General features: G+C 36.2%; 1 protein-coding gene across 6 annotated transcripts; it reads left to right on the top strand.

Moving 5' to 3' along the window:
• The first annotated feature begins 1,793 nt into the window (after window positions 1–1,793).
• On the top strand, window positions 1,794–24,638 carry LOC127965467 (rho guanine nucleotide exchange factor 7). 6 transcript variants are annotated; one of them, XM_052566282.1, is made up of 23 exons: window positions 1,794–2,365; window positions 6,151–6,234; window positions 9,938–10,022; window positions 10,246–10,379; window positions 12,363–12,564; window positions 12,645–12,733; window positions 12,892–12,986; window positions 13,242–13,337; window positions 14,441–14,563; window positions 14,646–14,784; window positions 14,884–14,943; window positions 15,072–15,218; window positions 17,847–17,933; window positions 18,099–18,177; window positions 18,280–18,419; window positions 19,629–19,850; window positions 20,135–20,228; window positions 20,317–20,406; window positions 20,844–21,014; window positions 22,791–22,799; window positions 23,046–23,133; window positions 23,279–23,333; window positions 23,443–24,638. In XM_052566282.1, exons 1-23 carry the CDS (start codon window positions 2,201–2,203, stop codon window positions 23,563–23,565), a joined length of 2,577 nt encoding a protein of 858 aa, XP_052422242.1. In that variant the 5' UTR covers window positions 1,794–2,200; the 3' UTR covers window positions 23,566–24,638. The 6 variants fall into 6 exon arrangements, with proteins under 6 accessions (XP_052422242.1, XP_052422241.1, XP_052422239.1 ...); XM_052566281.1 differs by lacking the exon at window positions 22,791–22,799 and having other exon boundaries at window positions 1,796–2,365; window positions 10,246–10,394; window positions 23,034–23,133; XM_052566277.1 differs by lacking the exons at window positions 20,844–21,014; window positions 22,791–22,799 and having other exon boundaries at window positions 1,801–2,365; window positions 10,246–10,394; window positions 23,034–23,133.
• Window positions 24,639–25,045: the final 407 nt, after the last annotated feature.

The following is a 25,045-nucleotide window of genomic DNA, read 5'->3' as shown; positions in this document are numbered from 1 at the left end:
TAGGTTTATATTCAGTGAACATATCTGCTGTGTATTTAGGTCCTAGGTCATTGAGTGATTTATAAATGAGTAAAAGTACTTTTAAATCAATCCTAAATGTAACTGGAAGCCAGTGCAAGGATCTGAGGACTGGTGTGATATTCTCAGATTTTCTGGTTCTAGTCAGAATCCTGGCAGCAGCGTTCAGGATGAGCTGCAGCTTTCTAATAGTCTTCTTGTGAAGGTCCGTGAGGAGACCATTACAATAGTCCACCCTACTGGTGATAAAGGCATGAACAAGTTTCTCCAAGTCTTGACTGGAAACAAAACATCTAATTCTTGCAATGTTTTTTAGATGATACAGTAGTATGCAGACTTAGTTACTGCTTAGACATGACTACTGAAACTAAGTCTGTTTCCAGAATCACAACAAGATTTCTGACTTGATATTTAGTTGTTAGACTCCCAGAGTCAAGGTATCCATTCACCTTGAGAACTTCATTTTGTTTCCAAATGCAATGAAAATTCTGGTATATCCAACTGTTCATTTAATCAATGCATTGGCAGAGGGAGTCAATGTGGCTGTAATCATTTGGAGATAAGGCTAGGTAAATCTGGGTATCATCAGCATAGCTGTCTCTATATTAATCAAAATTAATCATCTCCTATTAATCAAAATAATTTGATATATAAAACACACACACACACGCACACACACACACACACACACACACACACACACACACACACACACACACACACACACACACATATATATATATATATATATATATATATATATATATATATTGCAATGTATAGCAATAAACATGCTCAGCCTTCTCTCATTTATTCCTAAAATCAGTGAGAAATAATAACTGATTAAAAAACGGTGTAGATGCACCTAAACCTGATTTTAAGCCTAAAACAGTTATTTTCTGAAAAATTCTGATTGGTTGATTGGAATGTTGTTTCAGGATCGATCAACAAGGATGTTGATCCAGGAACATGTTGTACTTGGTGATATCACACTCGCCTCTCTCTCTCTCTCTCTCTCTCTCTCTCTCTCTCTATATATATATGTGTGTGTGTGATTTATTTTCTTTAATAAGAAATTCAAATGAACAGATTTAAAAAACACATATTTAAATCTTTATAAATGCTTTTACTGTCAATTAAAAAATTCTGAAAAATGCTACCCCAAAAATGTAAAGCAGATAGCAGAACAACACATTTCAATATTGCTTATAAGAAGAAATGTTTCTTGAGCACCAGTACAACACATTGGAATGATTTCTGAAGGATCAGGTGATATTGAAGACTACTGGCTGCTGAAGAAAAAAAATATTCTTCTTACATATACTAAGCTACTTAGTGTACAAGATTCAGAAATGAATCAGACTAATGAAGAACGACAAATTACACAAACTTTTTTTCACATTCCTATGACAATCTTGCTTTAAAAAAAAAAAGACTGGTTTCCCACTTTCATCTGTTTTGAGGACTGGTGAGACTGAGAGAACCACAAGGCCAGACTAAACCAGCTCAAAATCATTAAACCATTATAGTCTGGTTCAGCAGGCCAAATGCTACGTCAAAGGACGCCACCCTGCGGACCACATCTGAACTTACTAGTCTGATAAAAACAAGTCTCGTATAACCTGCCCATTAACGGGAGGCTTGAAGACTGCATATTTAAAATCCCCTATACTGTATGTATCGATGCATTCACACTCTCACAATGTACAGAAATACTTCATAACGTCCTTTTATTAAGGTAGAAAATCCTCAAATCCTCCTTCTCAATAATCTTAAAAAATAGATCTTGTAATAAATGTACACTGGATCTTTATGCTACGACACATTAGTCATGCAAAGAGCAGGTGAACCTATGCAGTGCACATGCAAAGCAGGATGAGAAGCCGACTGGTCACATATGCTGTGTCTATGCTGTGATGTCATCTGCCGGAAGATGCAGGTTCGTGCGCTGACTGTATTCCAGTGAAAGGCGTTTGACAGCTTGTCGTAATAAAGGAAATGGGAGCGAAGCGATTGCATTACTCATCTCCATGGAGCGCCATATAATGCGGCAACCCTCAAACAACACGTTTTAGAGGAAAATGGTGCCCAGTTCAACGAGTGGTTAATAACAGACAGCCTAATTCTTTCCCCATTACAATCGCTATACTGAGAGCTTCGACCTTGCTTGCTTGGTGTGGCCATGAATCCGGCGGAACAAACGGTTACTTGGCTCATTACGCTCGGGGTTTTGGAATCACCAAAAAAGACCATTTCGGACCCCGATGGATTTCTGCAGTCTTCGCTAAGGGATGGGGTCGTCCTGTGCAGGCTGCTGGAGCGGCTGCGTCCAGGCACTACTGATAAAGTAAGCGCGCATCCTCCCTTTGGCGCACCGTGTTCACTGATCATTTTCCTGTAATCTTCACACTGCACGGGCTTTAATATTTATTATAACACAAGTGGCATGTATAGCTTATATATAGGTCACAACAGATGTTTAATCCTCTGTATAAATGTAAACGCAGCCCTTGCAGCAGCAGGTCGGTAGAGGCGATCAGCGCGCGCTAGTGCTGCTGTTGCTCCAGGCGACAATATTGGCAGTCGTCGATTTTATTGTGAGATCTGTACCAAGCTGAATGTTGAACGCATTTGACTGTCATATCTAATAGAAATCCAGTAAAACATATATAAACCGTCTGTACGTGAGATGTAAATGATAACCTACTTAGTACACAATATGGAAACCTGAGGATAAGCGTGTGCAAATCGCATTACATGGCTGTGTATGAATAGCATAAATCTGTTATCAAGGTATAACAGCTATGCACCCTTGCTTATATTGCCTACACTGGAAATGGGCCGCCATAGACAATAAATAGACAAAAAAGCGGATGCGCTCTCGTTTAAAGAAACAGTGTTTTTTATTATTGTTATTATTCCCATAAGCCCCTAGCTGCTTCTGTCCAATGTAATGCAATGCAAACTGGAAAGGCATAACAAATGGCATTCAACTGCAGTTCAACACACGTTATTTTCTTATCTCAGTTAAATTGCACAGAAATAATCAGAATGCAGTAACATTAAACCACGATAACACAATTCATAGTATCAGATCGAAAACAATAAATTCCACTGATCAAGATACCTGAGGGTAAATGCAAATTTATGAAAGCCATAAAGATTTCAGTATGCCTCTCAGAGGAAACAGAATTCAAATAAGAAATGCATCCCCCCCCCCCCCCCCCCCCCGATAATTAAAGCAGCACATGACCACTCAGGTATAATGATATCCAACATGTTTTCTAAAGCAGTTCGTCTTTTCCATAAATAATGCATGGAGTCTGTCCTTTTTGGTTTGGAATACACAGAGGGGGTGCATTTCAAGAAATCAGTCATATTCAGGGTCAGCGCTGACAATGACTAACAGTTTATGACAGCAATAACCTCCTTTCAAGCCCCATCTGGTTTGCTTATCAAATTTCAAACTCTCACTGTGAACATAACAATAGGATGCTTACAGGAGGTGTATATCCTGGAGAGAACTGTGTGGAAGTAAAAAAAAAAAAAATCTAAAGTTTGCATATTTAAAGTGGAAAAAGAAATAATGGTACACTTGACCTTTTTTTAGATGGTGTGGGCAGAAGCATCATGTTTCTGTTGGGACTGTCCACAGAGTGCAAAAAAAAAAAAAAAAACCTGTTATGCAACCTTCATTTAATGATACATAAAAATAAAAAAATAAATATTACTTGTGTGACTCATGTCACTTCTTTTATTATCATCAGCACATAAACATTGGTGTTTTGACCCACATATCTGTTATAGTATTTTTGACTATCAAAATCTGAAATTAAGCAATAGTTGAACAAAATTATCATACAGACTTAATTATTCTGGTACATGCTCTGTACTATTATGAGAACAAGACCGTTTGATACTTGCTTTCATAAGGAAGATTTGTCTCCTGCAATGGGCAGTTACTGCTATTCTTAGATTCATTACTCCATTTTGTATCTCTAAAAGAATAGAAAATATATTTTTTTAAAAATGAGGGTATTTAGACTTAAGAATCCTGACAATTAACTACAATTAATAAATAAATGCTAGCTTCAGCTGTAAGGTCCACCGACTTAAAATGAAGCACCCATTTCCTAGCTACAGTACAGTCTTAGGTATCATTTGCAGCTTCTAATAGGATGACACAGCAAAGAAGGAAAGCTTTATTGATATTGCTATTTGATTTGCTGATACTTTCATTCTTGAACCTCTCTCAGTAAATCAGCTCGTAATGTATCTGGTTGCCACAACAAGAACTTAAAACCATACTTTTGCTTCATGCTGTCCAACTTAGTGGAAGCATTTGAGGTTTGGCCTAAATGCAGAATGACATTTTACAAAAACATTTGTTCATTTTCAGAATGCAGATGAAGATATTTTTAATGCAACCTGGGACTTTCAGTATACTTAGATTAAATCACTTGATTCATATGCATTGCTTTTATAATGACTGTATGAAATTTTTAAACCATCAACATTTTAGGTTGAATGGACTTTCAATAGTAGGACAGATACCTCTTAGGTTTCATACAAGTATCTTAATCTGGGATTCAAAGATGAACGACAGACATATGGGTTTGGAACGACATGAGGGTGAGTAAAGGATGACAGAATTTTCATTTTTGGTAAACTGCCCCCTTCTTAAATCATATGATTTAATGTGTTTAACTGTACTTACTGTACATGTAAATGTTAAAATCTACAAAATACATTTGATATATGTAAATACATTTGTTATTTGCATTCCATTCATTTTTTTGTAGTTATTGTTATTATTATTTCAGATACGGATGAGTGGGTTGGCAGGCACCATACATTAAAACATTTAAAATAATTAATTTTATCCCGGTCTGATAATTTTGTAATGTAAAAATGAAAAACAGATTGCCACACTGGCAGAAAGAAGCCTTTAGAGAACCTCTAGGCACATGTCTCTGGGGAACTTACAAAATGGAGCACATTGCAGTTCCTGAAAGAACTTAAAAAAACTGTAACCCCCAGTAACACCATTAAAGGGGAAATACTTTTAGGCACTGGAATTATATCTTTGAAGTTAATTGTTAAGTACACATTAAGATATCCATGCTATAGTGATTCTCAAGAAGGTTTCAATCTGACAACACAAATAGTGACTAAAGCATTTTTTTTAAATATAGAGATAAAATCATATATTGACTTAATCCCATATGATTTAACCTCAAACACATTTCAGTGCTAATTCACCATGTGTTTACCTTTCTGTATTGTATGTTGGTCAGCTCACAACACATTGTCAACATATGCCTTCATGCTGCAGTAGTATATGCAACAAATTTAGTCACTGAAATCACTGTCAAAATGATTGATTTTTTTGTATGCCAAAAATCATCAGGATATTATTCATTTTTTCATTCATTATTAAGTAAAGATCATGTTCCATGATGATATTTTGCAAACTTCCTACCGTATAGCCTAGGCCTATATCAAATCTTAATTTTCATTAGTTATATGCATTGCTAAGAACTTCATTCAGACAACCTTAAAGGCGATTTTATCAATATTTTGATTTTTTTTTTTTTGCACCCTCAGATTCCAGATTTTTTAAATAGTTGTACCTCAGTCAAATATTGTCCTGTCCTAACAAACCATACATCTATAGAAACCTTTATTCAGCTTTCATATGAGGCTATAAACCTCAATTTAAAAATGGACCCTTATGACTGGTTTTATGGTCCAGGGTCACATACACAAATGCCTGTTGTATTTATCAGAAGGTTTTAACTGCTGTAAGAATGTTTTGTTTTGCACCCCCTCATTAGACTCTCAAAAAACCTGCTCTGACTGACGGACCCGTTTTAACTTCCCCCGCCAGAGAAGGGGTGTGTTGATCACGTCCCATTGTGCTCGGCGTCCATCTGCAAACGTCACTTCCTCCCGCTTCCTGCTGTCCATCTCCACGGTGCTGCAGCTCTGTTTCGCGATGTGTGTGTGGTGGATGTGGTTATAGTCAGGCAGGCAGGCAGCCAGCCCGTGGACTCTCTTACAGGATACTCGAGCCAGTGCTTCACTCCCAAAGCTTTCATACTTTTTAACTGCTCTTCCCGATTCCCGCAGATCTATCAGGATCCCAAGAACGACAGCGAGTGCTTGAGCAACATCACGGAGTTTCTCAAGGGCTGCGCGGTGTTTCGCGTCGAGGTAAGTTGGTGTATTTATGGTGCTTTGACTCTACTGTATGTTGCTGCATTGGCGCCACAATGAAAACAATCAACAAAAGAAGCGTGCAGTAGACAGAAAGACGCAACTCTGGACCGATGCGAGTGAGATCATGCCATGCACATCGGTTCATTGTCACAGTCTGATGGGACAAAAGCTTGGTTATGTTATGAAAATGTAGCTAGGGTTTATTTGGTTGTGGTTGTAAAATGTTTGTCAATACAATATCGGGATTTTTCTGGCGAGTTTGTGCGCTACTACAGCATTATAGGGCTGTGTCATCTATGAATGGCGTTGCTTTGTCCATTCATGTACAGTTTTTGTGTTTCATTTGAGTCAGCATGAATTTGAAGCTCTGGTATGGATTCAAAAGTTGTTTTCTGCTTGGTTAAGTTCAACAAAAGTCACTTTCATAATGTGTTTCAACCTTTTGTAAAAAAGAAAAAAATAATAATAATAAAAAAAAAACTCCGAGTAGGCTACCCACAATATTTTAACAATTTTGTGAGGCATGTCCTTCCAAAAATATAAGGGCAAATATATATTTTTAATGCATACAGACATTTTTAGGTCTATACAGTATGGGGAAAATATCAAGTGTGATGTTAAAGACGTGTTTGGAAAATGAAATGATTGGATTTAATATGTCAGAGCTATTGTAGGGTAAAACTAATAATAATATTAAGTTACACTTTAATATTGATTGTGTTATAAAGTGAATTATGTTAACTCCATTTTTTACAGTGTTTTTCTGTCCACTGTTAGAGACTTAATGGCTTAATCATTTAACATTTCACAAATGTGGACGGAAAGACATACAAAGGGCTAGTGGGATTTGATCAATGCGCATTTATTAAGGAACAGATGGTTCAGGGTGATGCTAATGTATTGTCAAGTGTATCTAGATGTGGTGAGGTTGAGGCCCGTGTCACATATGGAGCTCTTGGCCACATAATGTGTGATTAATGCTGTGCATCGAAGTCTGCTTCTACACTGTGATCTCTAGAGGTGTTTGTTCTGCTGGAGATAATGTTAATGAATTCCTCTCGGGGTTTGTTTGCATTCGTATACTTTCCCACAGTTCAAATTGCTTTTTATCTACTCTACATTGTGTGGGTTTATGAGTTTTCTCATATGGTGCGTTATTGTTCTCGAGTTTCCTGTTGCACCTCTGTCCCAGTAATTTGCTCCTCTCTGACCTGTTAAAAGGTATTCGTTTGACCCGGCAATGCCCAAGGCTTCATTAGGGTTCAACTCTGTCATCACCAGCACCATTACAGTGTGCTAAATTTTGGGAATAGAAATGAGCTGTTGGTAAACACTTATTTTTAGTCATATGTGTGGAAGATTACAGCTGTGAGTACTTGTCACAGACATTGCAAGGACGTGTTAATGTTGTCATGCCCCCAGCCTATGATTTGTAATCACATTCCCAGATGACAAACCTTGCATATAGGTTTTGTGATACAACTAGGCCTGATTGAAAGGCTTTTTTAAATTGTATGAGAGTTTGTTTTGTAGTTTTTATTTTTTTGTATTAAAGTAAGACTCTTTGACCTCTGGGAGATGAAAGCTTATCCCTTTGCTCCAAATTTGTGGTTTACAGGATTTTGGCTAGTCCGTGTCCAGTTCGCTCTGCCTTGTGAGCAGCCTCTTCTGAAGCTCCTTCTCCATGAAGCACTGAACTCATTCAGCTGTGATGATGTGATCTCAAGCTTAACTAAATGATGGCTTTTTCAGATCTCCTGTCTGGCTATACACTTTACTCAGACTCTATCACAGCTCCCACTGTTGTTAATGTTTGATATTACTCTAAATGAGATCACGCCACAGTAGGGCTAAAATTGCGTTGTTTTTGCTGGAGTTAAATACTGCACAGTGATATCAAAATATATAATTCTTTAATCTAGGGAGTTATATGCAATGAATTATACAGATTTTAATTAATTCTTTATTTTTTGGAGACTAAAGATAATTAGCTAAAGATAATGTGTGTTGTGAAATGAATAAGTCTGCCTTCACATTATGACAAACTTGAAATTGTAATATATTATAAATATGATAAAAAGCTCTTATTGTGTCAAACACTGTCCTACTAATGAGTTTGGTAAAAAAAAATTGTTGTTGATGTTTTTGAAGTCGCTCTTGCTCCCTAAGACAGCATTTTTTTTAAATCAACAGTACAAACTGTAATAATGTGAAATAGTATTACTATTCAAAATAAATGCTTTCTATTTTAATATATTCTAAAATATTATTTATTTATGTGATGGCAAAGGTAAATTTTCAGCAGCCATTACTCCAGGCTTCAGTGTCACGCGATTCTTCAGAAATCATTCAAGTACACCAATTCTTATGGTTGTCTTATTTTCCTGTTGATAACATCTGTGATGCTCTATATTTTTGGGCAAGCTGCGACACATTTTGTTTTTTTTCAGGATAGATAAATAGAAAGCTCTGATGTTCTAAATACTTATATAAATATTTTGTAACATCATAAATGTTTCTAATGTAACTTTTTATCCATTTAATACATTTATACTGAATGATATGAATGTTTTTTTTTTCTTTCCCAGAGTTACTGACTCCAGACTTGTTTATTATTACAGTTACTAAAATAATTGAAATTGCAAATTTTTCATTAAATTATGCTGATGGGAGAGCATGGAAGAACATCCATCATACAATCTATGATGAATGTTCTTATATAAAGTAGGGCATCATTTTAAAACCGACATATTCTTAGAGTGATTTAGTAAGTCACTGAAGGAGCATTGTTACTTTGAAAGGCAAAGCGCTCGAGATGATGCATTGTCCACTTATTCACATCCACACATACTTGTTTTTGCTTCTCTCAGGGCATAAACCGTAATCAGAGCGGAAGCTGATATTTTCTCTTGAAGTTCTCACGCACACATCCACTGATAAGTACACATAACTACCCATCAAACCGTTACAATACTGGCAAAGATCAACACAGGACAGACCATATAGAGCTGAACGAATCAGATTTGTCACTTTATCAGCCATTAGTTAGAGACATTAGTGACCTATGGCTAACCACACTACCTGCTCAAAGACTAAACGGCACAAACAAAGAATGCCTGATGATTGATGTGGACTCTTTTATTTTTCATAACAGGTCTGGGTGATATATAAATGAAATATTCACTATATTCACCGTTTATGCTGGCAACAACCAATGTTGTGAATACGACAATCACAAAGAGACTTTTATTTGTCCATTATGTTTTGGAAGACTAGATTAGTTTTGGGGTCCTTCTCAGTAATTTTTATTAAAATTAAATGTTTTTATTAAAACATACATTGGTAAATTTGGTATTTATGTTTACAACGGGTATGATATATCGGTAAATCAAACTTAAAAGGATATAGATTGTTATTCCTTGTTTTCATATAGTGAAAAACATATCAATATTTTTTTTTCTAGTTCTGTGATATTGTGTATCGGGAGTGTAGTGTTGATATTAGTATTTTCACTTTTCTAAATTTGTCCTGCCCTTGTAATAAAGTGTGCGCATGGTTAAAATAGAGTGTCAGACTTGTAAAGTTTATGTAGCGCAACCTGAAGAAATTTCTAGGCTAGAGTCCTGTATGGTTCTCTTTTAACTGACATGTAGGTGGTCTAGATTAATGATGTTATATAATGTTTCTCTCTCTGTAGCCTTTTGAGGCTGGTGACCTGTTTCAGGGCCACAACTTCAGCAGAGTCCTCACTACATTGGTTGTCCTCAATAAAGTCACTGCAGGTGAGAATTATTCTATTTAGATTTTCATAATATAAATCGAGTCATTTTAAACAACACGCTATTACAAAAAACAAAGAAACAAACGTTAAAGCCTAAAATCACAGTGTTATCAGCAGATTCAAATGTATTTAAAGTGTCTAATGTACTCTTCTTCCAGTGTTTGACTGTGTAACAGATGTTCCCATTGGTTATTATTCTCCTCTGTCTTCTCTCTTTGGTGTAGATATTGGCATAGACAGCGACTCTGTATGTACCCGTCACTCTTCTGCCCATCGGATCAAGTCCTTCGAATCACTGGCCTCCCAGTCCTCACTGGGCCGATCCTCTAAATTGCTCCATAACCAGTTCCGCAGCCTTGTGAGTAACACTGGGGTGAGAACACTTGACCAGCCGCAGCGGGTCTCAGTCAAAATATTATTTTACATGTGCATTACATCTACATTACCAAAGTTAGGGCTCAATAAGATTTTTTAAATGTTTTGAAAGGAGTCTCTCATACCCGCCAGGGCTGCATTTATTTGCTTAAAAATAGGCTACATAAAAAATTGTGATATTGTATAATATTATTACAATTTCAAGTAAAATTTTCCGTCTGAATATGTTTATTTATTTCTCTAATGTAAAGCTGAATTTTCACGACCATTACTCTAGGCTTCAGAGTCACATGATCCTTCAGAAATCATTCTTATATGTTGATGTGGTGCTCAAGAAACTTTTCTTATTATTATCAGTATACATTTTTTTAGACACTGTGATACATTTTTTTTTCAGGATTCTTTGATGAATATAAAAAATTGAAGATCACCATTTATTCAAAATATAAATATTTTGTAACATAATAAAAGTCTTTACTGTTGCTTTTGATCGATGTAATTCTTACTAATTTCTTGAAAAAAAAAAAAATATATATATATATATATTAGTGGTGGGCCGGTGCGTTAACGTGAGACTCCTATCGGGCGATAAAAAAAATATCGCCGTTAATCTATTCTCAAATTTGGGTTGGGAGCTGGGTCTATACTAAGCAAGCTATGATTACTTTCACCTTGATATTTTATATAACCGACTGGCTAAGGCCAGCCTAAAAAGATGCTCAGGACAGTTGACGGGCCACTGCTGCGCATCGTCACGAAAGCTTCTCTTTTTCACATGATTTTAATCCTTACCGCTTGTCGATTTAAACATTAAAATATCCAAAAACAATATGTGGAAAAGATGAACTTGCGTGCTGTGTTCGGTGCGGAGAGAGAGAGAGACGCTTATCATGGACAGCGACACTGAACCGAGCTCTCTTCTGTGAAGAGAAAGGCGTCTCAAAACACTTGAACATCGAATTTGCTTATTTTTGCTCTTGTGCCGACAAATTCATACAAAATGTGTCAAAATATCCACCTTGGAAATAATGCTCGAAAAAGCTGTCAGTTATTTCTTAAGTGAAAGTAAACAGCTGAGGAAAAAATGGGATGTGTATTATATTGGATGCGTTCATGGTCTCTTAAAGGGACCGCGCCTAATTTAGCGACTGGCTGCTGTAATGTTAATCCAAGAAAATAAAAATGAAAATCACTCACTGCTCTTGACTGCATTACTTTGAAGATTTAACAGTCAAACCAAAAATTATTTTGACACCAGATATAATTTTTGATATATATAGCAAAACTGTAATAATGTGAGAAATGTTGAAGGTGTCTGAATAAATGTAGGTTTGATTGTATATTTCATTTTTACATTGAAGACTATCCAGTGCTATTTTACATTTAATTATTTGGTTTCTGTACCTTGACACCTACAAACTTTAAAAAAAACTTAAACATTGCTGTGAAACATGTGTAAGGTTGATTGCACCTTGTGCAATGTGGAATTAGTTTACAGCTTTTTCAAGCACTTTGTGATGCATTTTGGAAACAGGAGATGAGCCCCTTTTCACCTAGCTTGATAAACCCCTTCTCAAAGACTTACTGTTTGTCAATTTTATTGGGTAACACACATATTCTGAATGCCTTCGGCAGAATTCAAATGAGCCATTTTAATCTAGATTAATCTGAACAATAGTATATAACTTTTCTGTGTATGTGAAGAGCAGCTTGACACCCCAGTGTGTAATTGTCATATTGGTGTATTTTTAACTACAATAGAAAAGCAAAGATGTCCTTCATTTGATGTTTCTAAATTAAATTGTTGGTGATGTGGTGACAGTCTCCAGAAACTCTGTTTTGCATAAACATATGAATTCATGTAAAAAGGTCAGTTTACATTTATGGAACTAGTTAGCACACTATAAGACTGCATCATGTAAACATAAGTTCTTTCTCTCTCTCTCTCTCTCTCTCTCTCTCATAGGACATGACGGAGAACAGTAACGCTCAGTTAGTGGTTAAAGCTCGCTTCAACTTCCAGCAGACCAATGAGGATGAGCTTTCTTTCAGTAAGGGTGACATCATCAACGTTACTCGCACGGAAGAAGGGGGTTGGTGGGAAGGATCCCTCAACGGCAAGACAGGCTGGTTTCCAAGTAATTATGTCCGAGAGGTTAAAGGGTCTGGTAAGTGTCAGTTTGCTGTGGACCAGTATAAATACTTCTCTTGGTCCACAGTGCATTATTAAAACACTGTGTCTTTACAGACAAACAAGTGTCCCCTAAATCTGGAACTCTTAAAAGCCCTCCCAAAGGTTTTGATACCACATCTATCAGTAAAACCTACTACAACCTGGTAAGCACATGTCCATCACTTACCCTTTTCAAGGCTCACCAGGTGATTTGCTTAATTTTGGAGATTTAGTGCATTAACAGTGAATAAGCGCAGCTGAATTCTAATCATTGTGTTACAAATATCTGATCTAAAAATAGCTGCTTTTTGTTTGTGTTCAGGTGCTACAGAACATTCTAGAAACTGAAACTGAATATTCAAAGGAGCTCCAGAACCTTTTGACTAACTATCTGAGACCTCTACAGATGACAGACAAGTAAAAAGCTTTGCTTTTCCCTTGTAGAAACACAACCAATAAAACATAAGAAGGACATTCACAATTTTTTTTTTTAAATTTTTTTTTATTATGTGTTCTCTGACTATGGCTTTAGAGTTAAATGTGTTGATTTAAGGTAATTCATTAAGAAAATAATGTGATTAAAAAGTTTAATCCTGTCCCCTGAAGTTTTCCTATCATTTGCAAAAAAATTATGTTTGAGCACTGGTTTACAGTTCTTATTGTTTCCCACAGACTGAGTCCCTCAGATGTAAGTGTCATTCTCGGGAACCTGGAGGAAATCAGCACTTTCCAGCAGACTCTGGTCCAGTCACTGGAGGACACTACCAAGTGAGTATTACGCAAACCGTGAGCAGTCGTGTGATTCCCGGCCCCTCTCTTAGCAGCCCCTGAGTAATTTACAACAGGAGGGCCGGAGCACTTAGTGAAACTGAGACTCAATCAAATGTATCAAGTTTCGACTCTTATATGATGAAAATAGACCTGGGCAGTAACCTGAGGTCCATTAAAAGGATTTGACTATCACTAGAGGTTTCTAATGTTTACACTGACCTCTAGAGGTAAATCCTTTAATATGTTTGGAAAATGCTAACTGAGTTTACCAGCAACACTATTTATGAATTTATACTTCTCAAAGAAAGTAAATTGAGTAAGTAAAATATATTTGTTTCTTTTTTCTTAACAAAAAAAAAAAAAAAAAAAAATATATATATATATATATATATATATATATATATATATATATATATATATATATATATTAGTCTAAGATCAAAGAAAAGAAACAGAGGTACATATATAAAAATATTGATGTTATATTATTAACTTAACATTATTATATTATTATAAATTTAGCGGGGCTGACCATGCCTTGTCGAGTCCTGTTTGCAAAAACCCCAAATAGATATCAAAATTAAGACTGAAGGTACACTACCATTCCAAAATTTGGGGTCAGTAATAATTTTTTTGTTTTTGAAAGAAGTCTCTTATCTCTTGATCAGAAATAGAGTGAAGTTATGAAATATTGTTGCAGTTTAAAATATGTTTTCTAATTGAATATATCAAAATGAATTGATTATAAATTGCATGATTCATTTTTTTGATGAATAGAAAGTTCATCAGCATGTATTTGAAAAAGAAATATTTTTCATGCCACTTTTGATCAATTTAATGCATCCTTGCCGAAAAAAAGTATTCATTTCTTTCTTTCTATCTTTCTTTTAAACTGGTGTTCAACTTTAATCGTGGTTTATGTACAAAATTACTGGAGACTTTAAATTTAAGATGTTTAATTAATTGCAGAATACGTTGTTATTATTGGGAATATAGATTTATATCCTAGGTTCGGAAAAATAGTAGAGCAAGTAGAATCTTTGAAGAATATTAGCACAATATTTGTGTAATAATTCTCCTCAATGTTCTGTGATTTTAAGGCTTCCAGAGCTACAGCAGAGAGTGGGAGGGTTCTTCCTGAATCTCATGCCCCAGATGAGGTCTCTTTACGTGTCTTACTGCTCTAACCACCCATCGGCAGTCAGTATTCTCACCGATCACAGGTACACCATCATACCCTGTTCTGATTCACAGAGAGCCTCTACACTGATAGCTGGGGATAACTTCTCATTTCTGTCCCTACAGTGAGGAGCTCGGGGAGTTCATGGAGGGGAGGGGTGCGTCGATACCAGGCATTCTCACGCTCACCTCTGGCCTCAGCAAACCCTTCATGAGACTTGACAAATATCCCACGTTACTTAAGGAACTGGAGAGACACATGGAGGTAGAAGAGATAGATAGAGAAATTGAGTTTATGTGATTTCTGTTGAGGTTTTAATGGTTGGTGACATTTCAATGTGACACTGTCTTCTTTCCTCTTCAGGAGGGTCATCCAGACAGGACTGAAATTCAGAAATGTATGACGGCTTTCAAGAATCTCTCTGTGAGTGTTGACTGCCTAGTTAATATGCTAAAACAGACTGGCGTCCCGTGGCTTTGCTGCTGCAGTTAGGTGTGGATCATTGTCATAGCAATCAGCTTTCATAACGTATTGTGTTGCTGTGGTCACAGGCACAATGTCAGGAGGTGCGGAAGCGCAAGGAGCTCGAGCTTCAGATCCTGGTTGAGACGATTCGCCTGTGGGAGGGGGAAGACATCAAGACCCTGGGTTCAGTGCTGTATATGAGTCAGGCCATGGTCCAGAACCACGGCTGTGAGGTCAGGTCTCAGTGGCCGATACATCATGAAATGAAAACTCACCCTTTTCCAAATGAATGTTATTATATTGTGAATGATTAATTCATGACGGTTTTTAATTTTTGACAATGTTTAATCAAAATGTCATAACTCGATGATCCAGTGAAACATCAGACTTCTCTTTGGTCTCATACAGTGCCATTTAAAAGTAAGATTTTAATGTTTTTTTTTAAAGAAGTTTCTTATGCTCATCACGGTTGCATTTATTTGATCGAAAATACTGTAATTATGTGGAATATTGTTGCAGTTTAAAATATGCTTTCTATTTTAATGTACTTTAAAATCTGATTTATTCCTGTGAAGCAAAGCTGAATTTTCAGCATTATTTCTCCAGTCTTCAGTGTCACATGATCCTTCAGAAATCATTCTAATATGCTGAATTATTATCAGTGTTGGAAACTGTTGTGCTGCTTAGGATTCTTTGATAAATAAAAAGTTAAAAAGAACAGTGTTTATTCAATGTAGAAACTTTGTGTTACAATATACACTACTATTCAAAAGTTTGGGGTCAGTAAATTTTTCTTACTTTTTTTTTATTTAAGGAATTAATGCTTTTATTCAGCAAGCATGTGTTAAATGGATAAAAAGTAAATACTTGTATTGTTAGAAAATATTTCTATTTTGAATAAATGCTTTTCTTTTTATTCGTCTATTCATTTAGTTTATTCGTCAAAGAATCAAAGAAAAAAGTATCACAGGTTTCAGAAAAATATTAAGAAGCACAACAGTATCAACACTGATAAATCAGCATATCAGTATGATTTCAGAAGGATCATGTGACACTGAAGATTGGAGTAATGGCTGAAGAAAATTCAGTGCTCCGTCACAGAAATAAATGTTTTTAAAGAACATTAAAATAGGAAATCAATATTAGAAATTGCAGTAATATTTTACAATATAACATTTTCCATATTTTGATCAAACAAATACAGCCTTGATGAGCATAAGAGACTCCATTAAAGAGTAGGTTCCCCCAAAAATGAAAATTCTGTCAATAATTATTCACCCTCATGTCGTTTCAAACCTGTGAGACCTTCATTCATCTTGAGAACACAAATTAAGAATGATCTTTCTGACTATTTTACCGCTGTCCTTACTAAGTTTCTGGGTCTGCATTGCTGTCAGTGCAGGGTCAAAAAGCTCCCAGATTTCAATGAAATTAATATCTTAATTTGTGCTCCGAAGATGAATGAAGGTCTTGCAGGTTTGGAACAACATGAGGGTAATTAATGACAAAAATTTCTCAAAGAAATTTGAAATCCGCCATCGAACAACCAGTAGATAAAGTTCTGCCCTGCATTTTCTTTTTATGATAATCCATTTTACTCAGGCATTTATTAAACATTGAAGAAAAGATCTGTTGCTGCTTCTGTTTCATTGTGACTTCAACTATCAAAGTGGCTTCTTCTATTAGATCTAAAAAAAAAGTCTTATGGTAAAGGCAAAACCCTCTGACAAAATGTTTGTTTGCAATTACATGCCCCATGTCTGGGAGTGACAAGTTGCCAAACTGTTCTGATGGAAAAATAAAAATCTGCTTAAATAATTTGATAAAATACAATTTATAACATGTTGATGCAACCACGACTATGAGTAGTTTTCAGGTAGCCTTGTATAATTACTGTTATTAATATATAAGGTTAGAGTAAGTCATTAATCATGAGTCGTGGAAACATACTGTTTACAGCACGAATGCATTACAAGTAAATAACATGTTTCAAAAAGACCTATTGCTGATTCATTTTGACAAAAATGCCAAAAGTCTTTGGGTCTCATTCATGAAACATTCGTAAATATACGAGTAAATATCTGAGTGATTTGCGCATAAAGAGAACTTCCCGAAAACTCTTCTCCTGATTCACAAAAACTTCGTAAATGTCAGATGTGATAGTGAAATGTGTGTGTGTGTTAATGAATTCCAATCAGTCGTAAATGGGACGCGCGTGCACGCTCACTCTCAATTACCATAAATCCCTCCCATTAAATCCGACTGACAACTATATATGAGCATCATATTATGACACCAAACGAAGGATTTCAACATGTCTTCTCAAAAGCGACTGAAAAAGAAACATTTATCAGCTGCAGAAATTGACGTTTTATTATCAGAAGTTCATTCAAAACGCCACATTTTATTTCAAGCGTACTAGTGGCGTATCAGGTCCTAAAAAAGGAAGTTTGGCAGCATATTACAGATCCTATTACTGGCTCTCATAATAAAAGTTAAAAGAAAAAACATATGTAATTAATGTATATAATATTATTTTCAAAATGCTGTGTAAATATGTACCCGATTAAGGTGAATTAAAATGCAGCCGTATTAATGAGCAAAACGTTCAGACGTTAAACACACTATTTACGCGTGGCTGGGAGCAGGTGTAGATTTCTTTCGTACCAACTAACATTTGGAAAATACGAACGTTTTAATGAATCCGAAAATTTACGCCAAAACCACTTTACACGCGATTTACACAAAAATTCGTTCTGCTCGTGTTTCATGAATGAAACCCATTGATTTCAGTCCTATAGTTATAATGGCTGTGTTGTATTACAATTGTTTTTTTTTTTCATATTGATTTTTCTTTTTAGGATAAGCATGAGCGTTACCTTCTGCTGTTTCCTCATGTTTTGCTCATCCTGTCTGCTAGTCCCAGGATGAGTGGCTTCATCTACCAGGTCAGAAACCAGCCGCTGTCAGAAACACTTACTACACGGCCAAATAGTTCTCACTGTCCTCGCTCCACCACCTCCTAAAATCCACTCAAAACACAGCTTTTCAAACATTAAAATGGCACTTGCGGCTCTAGCACAAATAGAAAACGTCTGCTTTGTTTCACTCAGGGCAAGCTACCTTTGAGCGGGATGACGGTGACCCCATTAGAAGACTGTGAAAGTCATAAAAATGCTTTTGAGCTCTCAGGTAAGGACAAACAGACTCACATCTTTTGTGTTCAGGACACAGTCAAGTGTTTTTGATCATTCTTAGTCATTCATTGACTCTCCTTGTGTGTCCATCCAACAGGAAGCAGGTTTGAGAGACTTCAGGTGATCTGCTATAACAAACAGGATCTGCAGGACTGGCTCGAGCATCTGAACCGACAGACCAAGCACAACACCATGGCGGCTCCCAGCATGAAACCCCTCAATGTTCCCTGCCACACAGTGGGTCACCTGTTTAACATCACATCTTAGAAAACCACTCATATAGTGTTTACAGGGATAGTTCACCCAAAAATGAAAATTACTCACCCACAAGCTATCCTAGGTGTGAATGATTTTCTTCTTTCAGACGAATACATTTAGAGTTCTATAAAAAAATTCCCATCTTTATAATGGCAGTGAACGGCTGTAGAAATTCAGTAGTCTAATAAAAGTCAAACAAAGCGCATCCACCCATCATAAAAAAAGTTCTCCACATGGCTCCTAAAAAAATGCATTGATTTGCTTCAGGAGGCTTTTTTTAACAACCCGGACCCGTGTGGAGCACTTTTTTATGATGAATGAATGCACTTTATTGGACTTCTATTAGACTGTTGAATATCAATGCATATTCAGTGCCATCAAATATTGATAAATATAAATATTTGATAATTTTTTTTTTATCTTTCTATATTTGATACATTCATAGCTACTATACACAAAGAGCTTTTGTTAACAAAAAGTAAAAACAACACACATTTGAAAACAGACATAAATGGGGTGGCCATTCATACAGGACACATCCCGGCCAGGATTTCTGTATTGCCTAAAACATCCAGAGCAGTTTGACCAATAACATGCAGGTATTGTACATAATCGACCAATAGTGGGGCTGTATGTGAGAAGGTGAGATCTAGAGAGAATGATCAAAGCGAGGCAAATATGCACACACGTTTATTAGTTCAATTGACTGGAAGCGTTACTGTGCACAAATAAAAAACAAAACAAAGTGCACCACTATGCTTCAAGTCAAATGAACGAACATACACGTGAAATTGAATCAAAGGAGCCGTCTGCTCTGCTCTTTATAGCTTTCATGAATGTTACACAACGATTAACCTGCACAGTGCAAATAGCCAAAATCTGGATATTTTAGGCATTATTAAAATCCTGGCTGGGACGTGTCCCGTATGAACAGCGCATATGGCCACCCTAGACATAAAGATCTATCTGTCTGTCTGTCTGTCTTTATTTTACGATTTTATAGGTGCATGAAGAGCTTTGCAAAAAAGTAAAAGCACATTTGTAAACACAGACGTAAAGAACTTTACAAAATATATTCAAGTGTAATAGAACACACTACATTGATTTATTAATTCATTTATTTAGGGTTTAAGTTTTGCCTGTCCATTATCTCCAACTTAAACATGAACCTAATTTTTACCCCTCCAGCTCCCGTCTCACCCTCTGACGCCGTCCAGACATGCAGAAAGCCGGGGCCTGACAGTTGCTCCTGCCTACCACACCTTACCACACCCCTCCTCTCATGGGGCCCCTCACAGCACCATGATGTGGGGCCCCCTGGAGCCCCCTAAAACTCAGAAGCCCTGGAGCCTGAGCTGCTTGCGTCCAGCACCCCCACTCAGGCCCTCAGCTGCTCTCTGCTATAAAGAGGTATTCTGGGCTCTGATTAAAGCTGATCATGCGGCACACTGGTCTTCCAAATAAGATATTGTAAAAAATAATAAATGTAGTATAATATAATACAGACATTGTAATTGTTGATCATTTCCATTGGTTTTGTGGTTACTATTATTTTGATACTAATATGTGAACTTTAAATAACTCAACTCTTTAACTAAATAACATCATACACTCTCTCATGGCTCTTTAAGTATTAGTTTTACCAACATTTCTGTGTCCTTTTTGTATTATTTCTGTTCCTTCTCTTCTTCCAGGACCTCAGTAAAAGCCCCAAGACTATGAAAAAGCTGCTGCCCAAGAGGAAGCCAGAGAGGAAGCCGTCCGATGAGGAGTTTGCACTGAGGAAGAGTAAGTTAGCTGGTTTATATTGTTACTGATTTTGAGAATTTCTAAAAAAGATCATGCGTCTGATGTAACTAACATCTGACCTGCGCAGGTACTGTAGCTTTGGAGGAAGATGCTCAGATCCTGAAAGTAATCGAGGCCTACTGCACGAGTGCCAAAACCAGACAGACTCTGAACTCAAGTAAGTCTTGTATGCGGGCCTGTTCATCTCCGTCTTGTTTCCTCTAAGACATTCCTCATTCATACCTACTTTTCTATGTGTAACATAGAAATAAACTAAAGCCTGTTGATCTTAACAAGATAATTCTGGGATCTCTTATAACAATGTCCTCTCTCTTTTTTCCTCATCATATTTGATGTTCATTTATTTATCATGACCCCCTCCTCCCCATATTTTGATTTTAACATCTTCACACATCATTATTTTATTTAATAATTTATTTATAAAACTCATTTACTCTCTTGGGGTATCATTGGTTCTCCCGTCTGGGTGGTTGTACTACCCACATCCATTCTTTGTTCGACGCCTCTTTCCATTTGCAATTCTCCCTCCCTCCGTCCCTTCATTCATATGATTTGATCCCCCTCTCATCATCTGCGAACGGACGGCTTCTTCAGCATGGCAAGGCACTGATCTCATGCATAACCACGTTTTGGATCAATCCAGTGTGGACTCTCTGGGCCGCCGTAGCAGCATCTCAAGGCCCGAGACCACCTCGGACCTCTCAGAGGACTCTGACTATGACAGTATATGGACGGCCCACAGTTACAGGATGGGCTCTGTTTCCCGTAAGAGCTCCTACATCTCCCACCAAAATTAAACTTCCCCTCACTCCTCGTACTTCAAGTGACTTTATATTTATTTGAAACTATTTATTTATTTAACAAACTGTCACTGTAATGCATATTTATTTTGTTCATTTTTATTTATTTATTTTTTCAGTGTTGTATTAATCACAGTTCATCATTATTTTCTGCATATATATGCACTTTCCCAAAGCAGTTCCCTGTTGCCTTGACATCTGAACTCCCCCTAAAACCACCAACCTCACTTAAAGGTGCTGTATGTAGGACTGATTATCAGACTTGATGCACAGACAGGTTGCCAGATTGACGACACGAACAGGAACGAGCGCACTTGACAATGAATGAAATGGAAAACGCTGTGTTTTCCGCCAACTGGCAACCCGGGTGCTGAAATACAATTGGGTAAACTGGCAGTGGGCGGGGTTTCACAAACCAAAACAATGACAGACATTCCAGCCTGGAACGCACATTTTCAAAGGAGAGTAACTGACTGTAGAATTGTTTTTCAGATAAACAAGTATGTTAACTGAGCATGTTTCTTAAATATCTGCAAACATATTATGGTATTTTTTCTTTAGTAGAGTCAAAAACTTACATACAGCACCTTTTAACTGAGTTTTTTTATTTTTTATTTTATTTGTTTGTCTCGCATTTGTTATTAATTTAAGTGTCCTTTAAAAAATGATGTTTTCATTCCCTCATTCCTGGATGTGTTTAATTATTAATGCTGTTGAAGGTACGATGCACTCTGAAGGCAACGAGGACAGGTTCTGCTTTAAAAGAAAAAAGATGCTAAAATCTCTTAATGTTTCTGTAAATATTAGAGTATTGTCATTCATCTGAAATGTGTGGTATTAACTTGGACTTTGTTTACTGAATGTGAACATTAGATTGAAATGAGAAGTTGGGTTTTTTACTAGAGAGCTTCACGAATGAGAAGAATTCATAACCATGGTTCTCAGATGGCACCACGGACAGTATTACTGGAGACGTTTTGTGCATACTTGCGTGATATAAATGTATTTATTTTCAACTTGTAAATGCATTTCAAATGATTTGGGACTTTTTGTATGCTTGTATCTAACATGTAAGTTTATAGTGGTGTCTATGGTTAAAAACATATGGAAGTTTACAAAAAATGTTGAATTTAATGTTGGTTTAAATTCTATTAGAATCCATTCAAATCAGGTGTGTGGATGGTAATAGTCAAGAGTTCTTCACTGTTCATTCGAGACTCAGTGTTTGATGCTTTTCCTCTTTTATGTATGACGTGTTTATGAGACAAAACAAGAAAACCGACCTGCCAATTATTTCAATAATGACAAAGAGTATAATTCCTCATGTTATGTGATTTCTTGTGACCAAGTTCTATTCTGTGGTAAAAAAAAAAAAAGAACAAGAAAATATGAATTTACTACCTTTTTGTCGGTTGTTTCATTCAGATGTTCTTAAAATAGCTCAACAGAGATGATTCAGTGATGTTTACGTGGTTTGAAATTAAGACATTATTGTGTTTGTTATATATATGCAGAGTCAAATATATGACAAAATACAACAAACATTGTAATATACATTTTGAATAAATCTTGGGTTGTTTTGTACACTGTTTATCTTTTCAAAAAATGATCCCTTATAACAAAAAACTATTTTTTGTTTGATTTTTATTTTTTTGTATGAATGTACTGCCTATTTTCAGTTAATTGGTTTTCTTTTGTTGGTTTTTGTATTGTCTTGTTTGAGTTTTGTTTTGTGGTTGAGGAAATAGTAGTTTTACGGTTCTTCAGGAAGTTCTTGATCCTCTGGTTTTTGAATGCTTTTAGTTTTCTTGGATGATCCCTCTCTGCATGACTAACTCCTGTCTCACTCACGCACAGTCCTGTGTAAGTTTGATCCAGTCCAAACCATTTCCTGAGGCACAGTGGTCCTGTACTGACCTAATCAATTAGTCCAACTTAACTAAACCTTCTGAATTCAATCTGCGGGGCTTCTCTTTTGAAACAGGACAGTGGAAAGATGCCAGCCCAGCGCTGATAGTTCCCGGGGAGGAGAAGTTCAGTGTAGACAAGTTGAAGAGTAATGGTCAGACTCTACCGGAGGAGAAGTAAGACCACATATTTGTCCATTACCAGAAAAAGGTTTATAATGAGAATAAAAAGAGGGATGTTTGTCAAGAGAACACGAATAGAGCTACAGTATGCATTAAAAAAAAATATTCACTGACATATTTGATATTCAATGTTTCCTAGGAGCCTTGTGGATGTTGTTTATGCTCTGAGAGATGAGGTACAAGAACTTAAAAAGGTGAGTGTCTGTGAGGGTTAGAGGAGGTTTTTCTCTAATATTTAAATTCATAGAAAACCAGATTTAATATTTCCCATTTCCTGCTTACACGATTTTACCATTCTAACAGGACTATAAAAAAATGAAGAAATCCCTGGAGGAAGAACAGAGAGCCCGGAAAGATCTGGAGAGGATAGTTAGAAAAATGTTAAAGAATATAAACGATTCTTCTTGGGATGAGACCAATTTATGATAACAATGTTGCCCATTATTGGATTTAGTTTTTTTACATTAATGGTTGAAATGACCTGGATGTTCGACCAGAACGTTCACATTATCCTGTTTTCTTACATTGAAACCACTTTTGATGTTTGTGGGTATGGGTCTGTAGTATAACATGATGTTACATATTTGACCTCATGTGACTCATTCTGATGTTCAAACTCTAAAATATGGTCTTTTTAGCGCATCTACACAAAGCAGATTTTTATTTTTATTTGGCTTATGAAATTGATGAAATTTAAAACCACTATTTTTTTAACTGAACAATCATGATGTGACTTGTTTGCTTGAAGTCGTAGCTAAATCTCGTTGGGTGGCATGAGTGTGACCTGTGAATTTCCCTGACGAGTTCGTCTTTCACCTGATGTTAAGGTGTTGAGACAGACAGTACCTCAGTCTACACATCCCGCTAATGTTTGAGATATTGAGTGTCCTGTTTTTCCTATATCACCTTTGTCATTACAAAGGTTCAAGAGATCAGCATATTTTACTGTTAAGTTTTTATCTCTAAATACATTTTATTCAGATGCTCTCTGATTTATGATGTTGAATCTGTGAATATTTCCATGATGTGGTACAGAGAACTTTTTCATTCCATTTAATCGTTTACAAATGACTCAAATGTTGATACCTAATCGTTAAATCAACCGCGTGAGTGTGTACAAGCATAGCAGATGTCACGCTGTGTTGAATGCGGGACATGGTGCTTATGCTTGTATGCCAGCATGTTTAGTACATGTTTCAGGTGCCATTATAATTCAAGCTGTGACCGTTTCAATATTATGATTCCCAGGATAATTTTTTAGTTATGTCTGTATACATTTCAGTGTCACTTGCTTAGTGTGACCAAAACACAAGCCAAACTCTTTATTTATGGACTTTACTGTATGTGACTTATTACTGTACTTGACATTTATTCTTATAGCTCTTACACAACACTAATAGAATAGCTTTGTCAGAATTCATGTTGGATATTTATTTAGGGTTCTTTACCTCGGCTCCATCTTACTGTAAATTAATTCTGTAAATAAAGACAGTTGTTTATTTGCTTCTCTACTCCATTGACATCGGTTGGGCTTTAAAATTGCGTCATAATACACTTTTTTTTTTTTTTTTTTTTTTTTTTGAAAGAAATTTATTTTGCTCACCAATACTGCATTTATTTGTTTTAATCAGTTAAAGAAAAAAAAGTTATTGTAATGACAAAGCTGAATTTTCAGCAGCCATTATTACAGTCTTTACTTTGTCATTATCCATATACATTTTTTAAATGTTCTGATTTGCAGCTCAAGAAACTTTTCTTATTATTGCCAATATTAAAAACAGTTGCTGCTTAATATTTCAGTTTATGTGATGAATAGAAAGTTCAAAAAGTGTCTTTACTGTCAATGTTTTGAACGATTGTAGGCATGACTGTAGGCATTTATTCCAGTGAGAAAACCTTGAGCCAC

This window comes from Carassius gibelio, chromosome B9, assembly GCF_023724105.1.
Source record: "Carassius gibelio isolate Cgi1373 ecotype wild population from Czech Republic chromosome B9, carGib1.2-hapl.c, whole genome shotgun sequence".
NCBI classification, from domain to species: Eukaryota; Metazoa; Chordata; class Actinopteri; order Cypriniformes; family Cyprinidae; genus Carassius; species Carassius gibelio.
The sequence above is the reverse complement of the archived record's forward strand: the minus strand, read 5'-3'. Positions and strand labels throughout refer to the sequence as shown.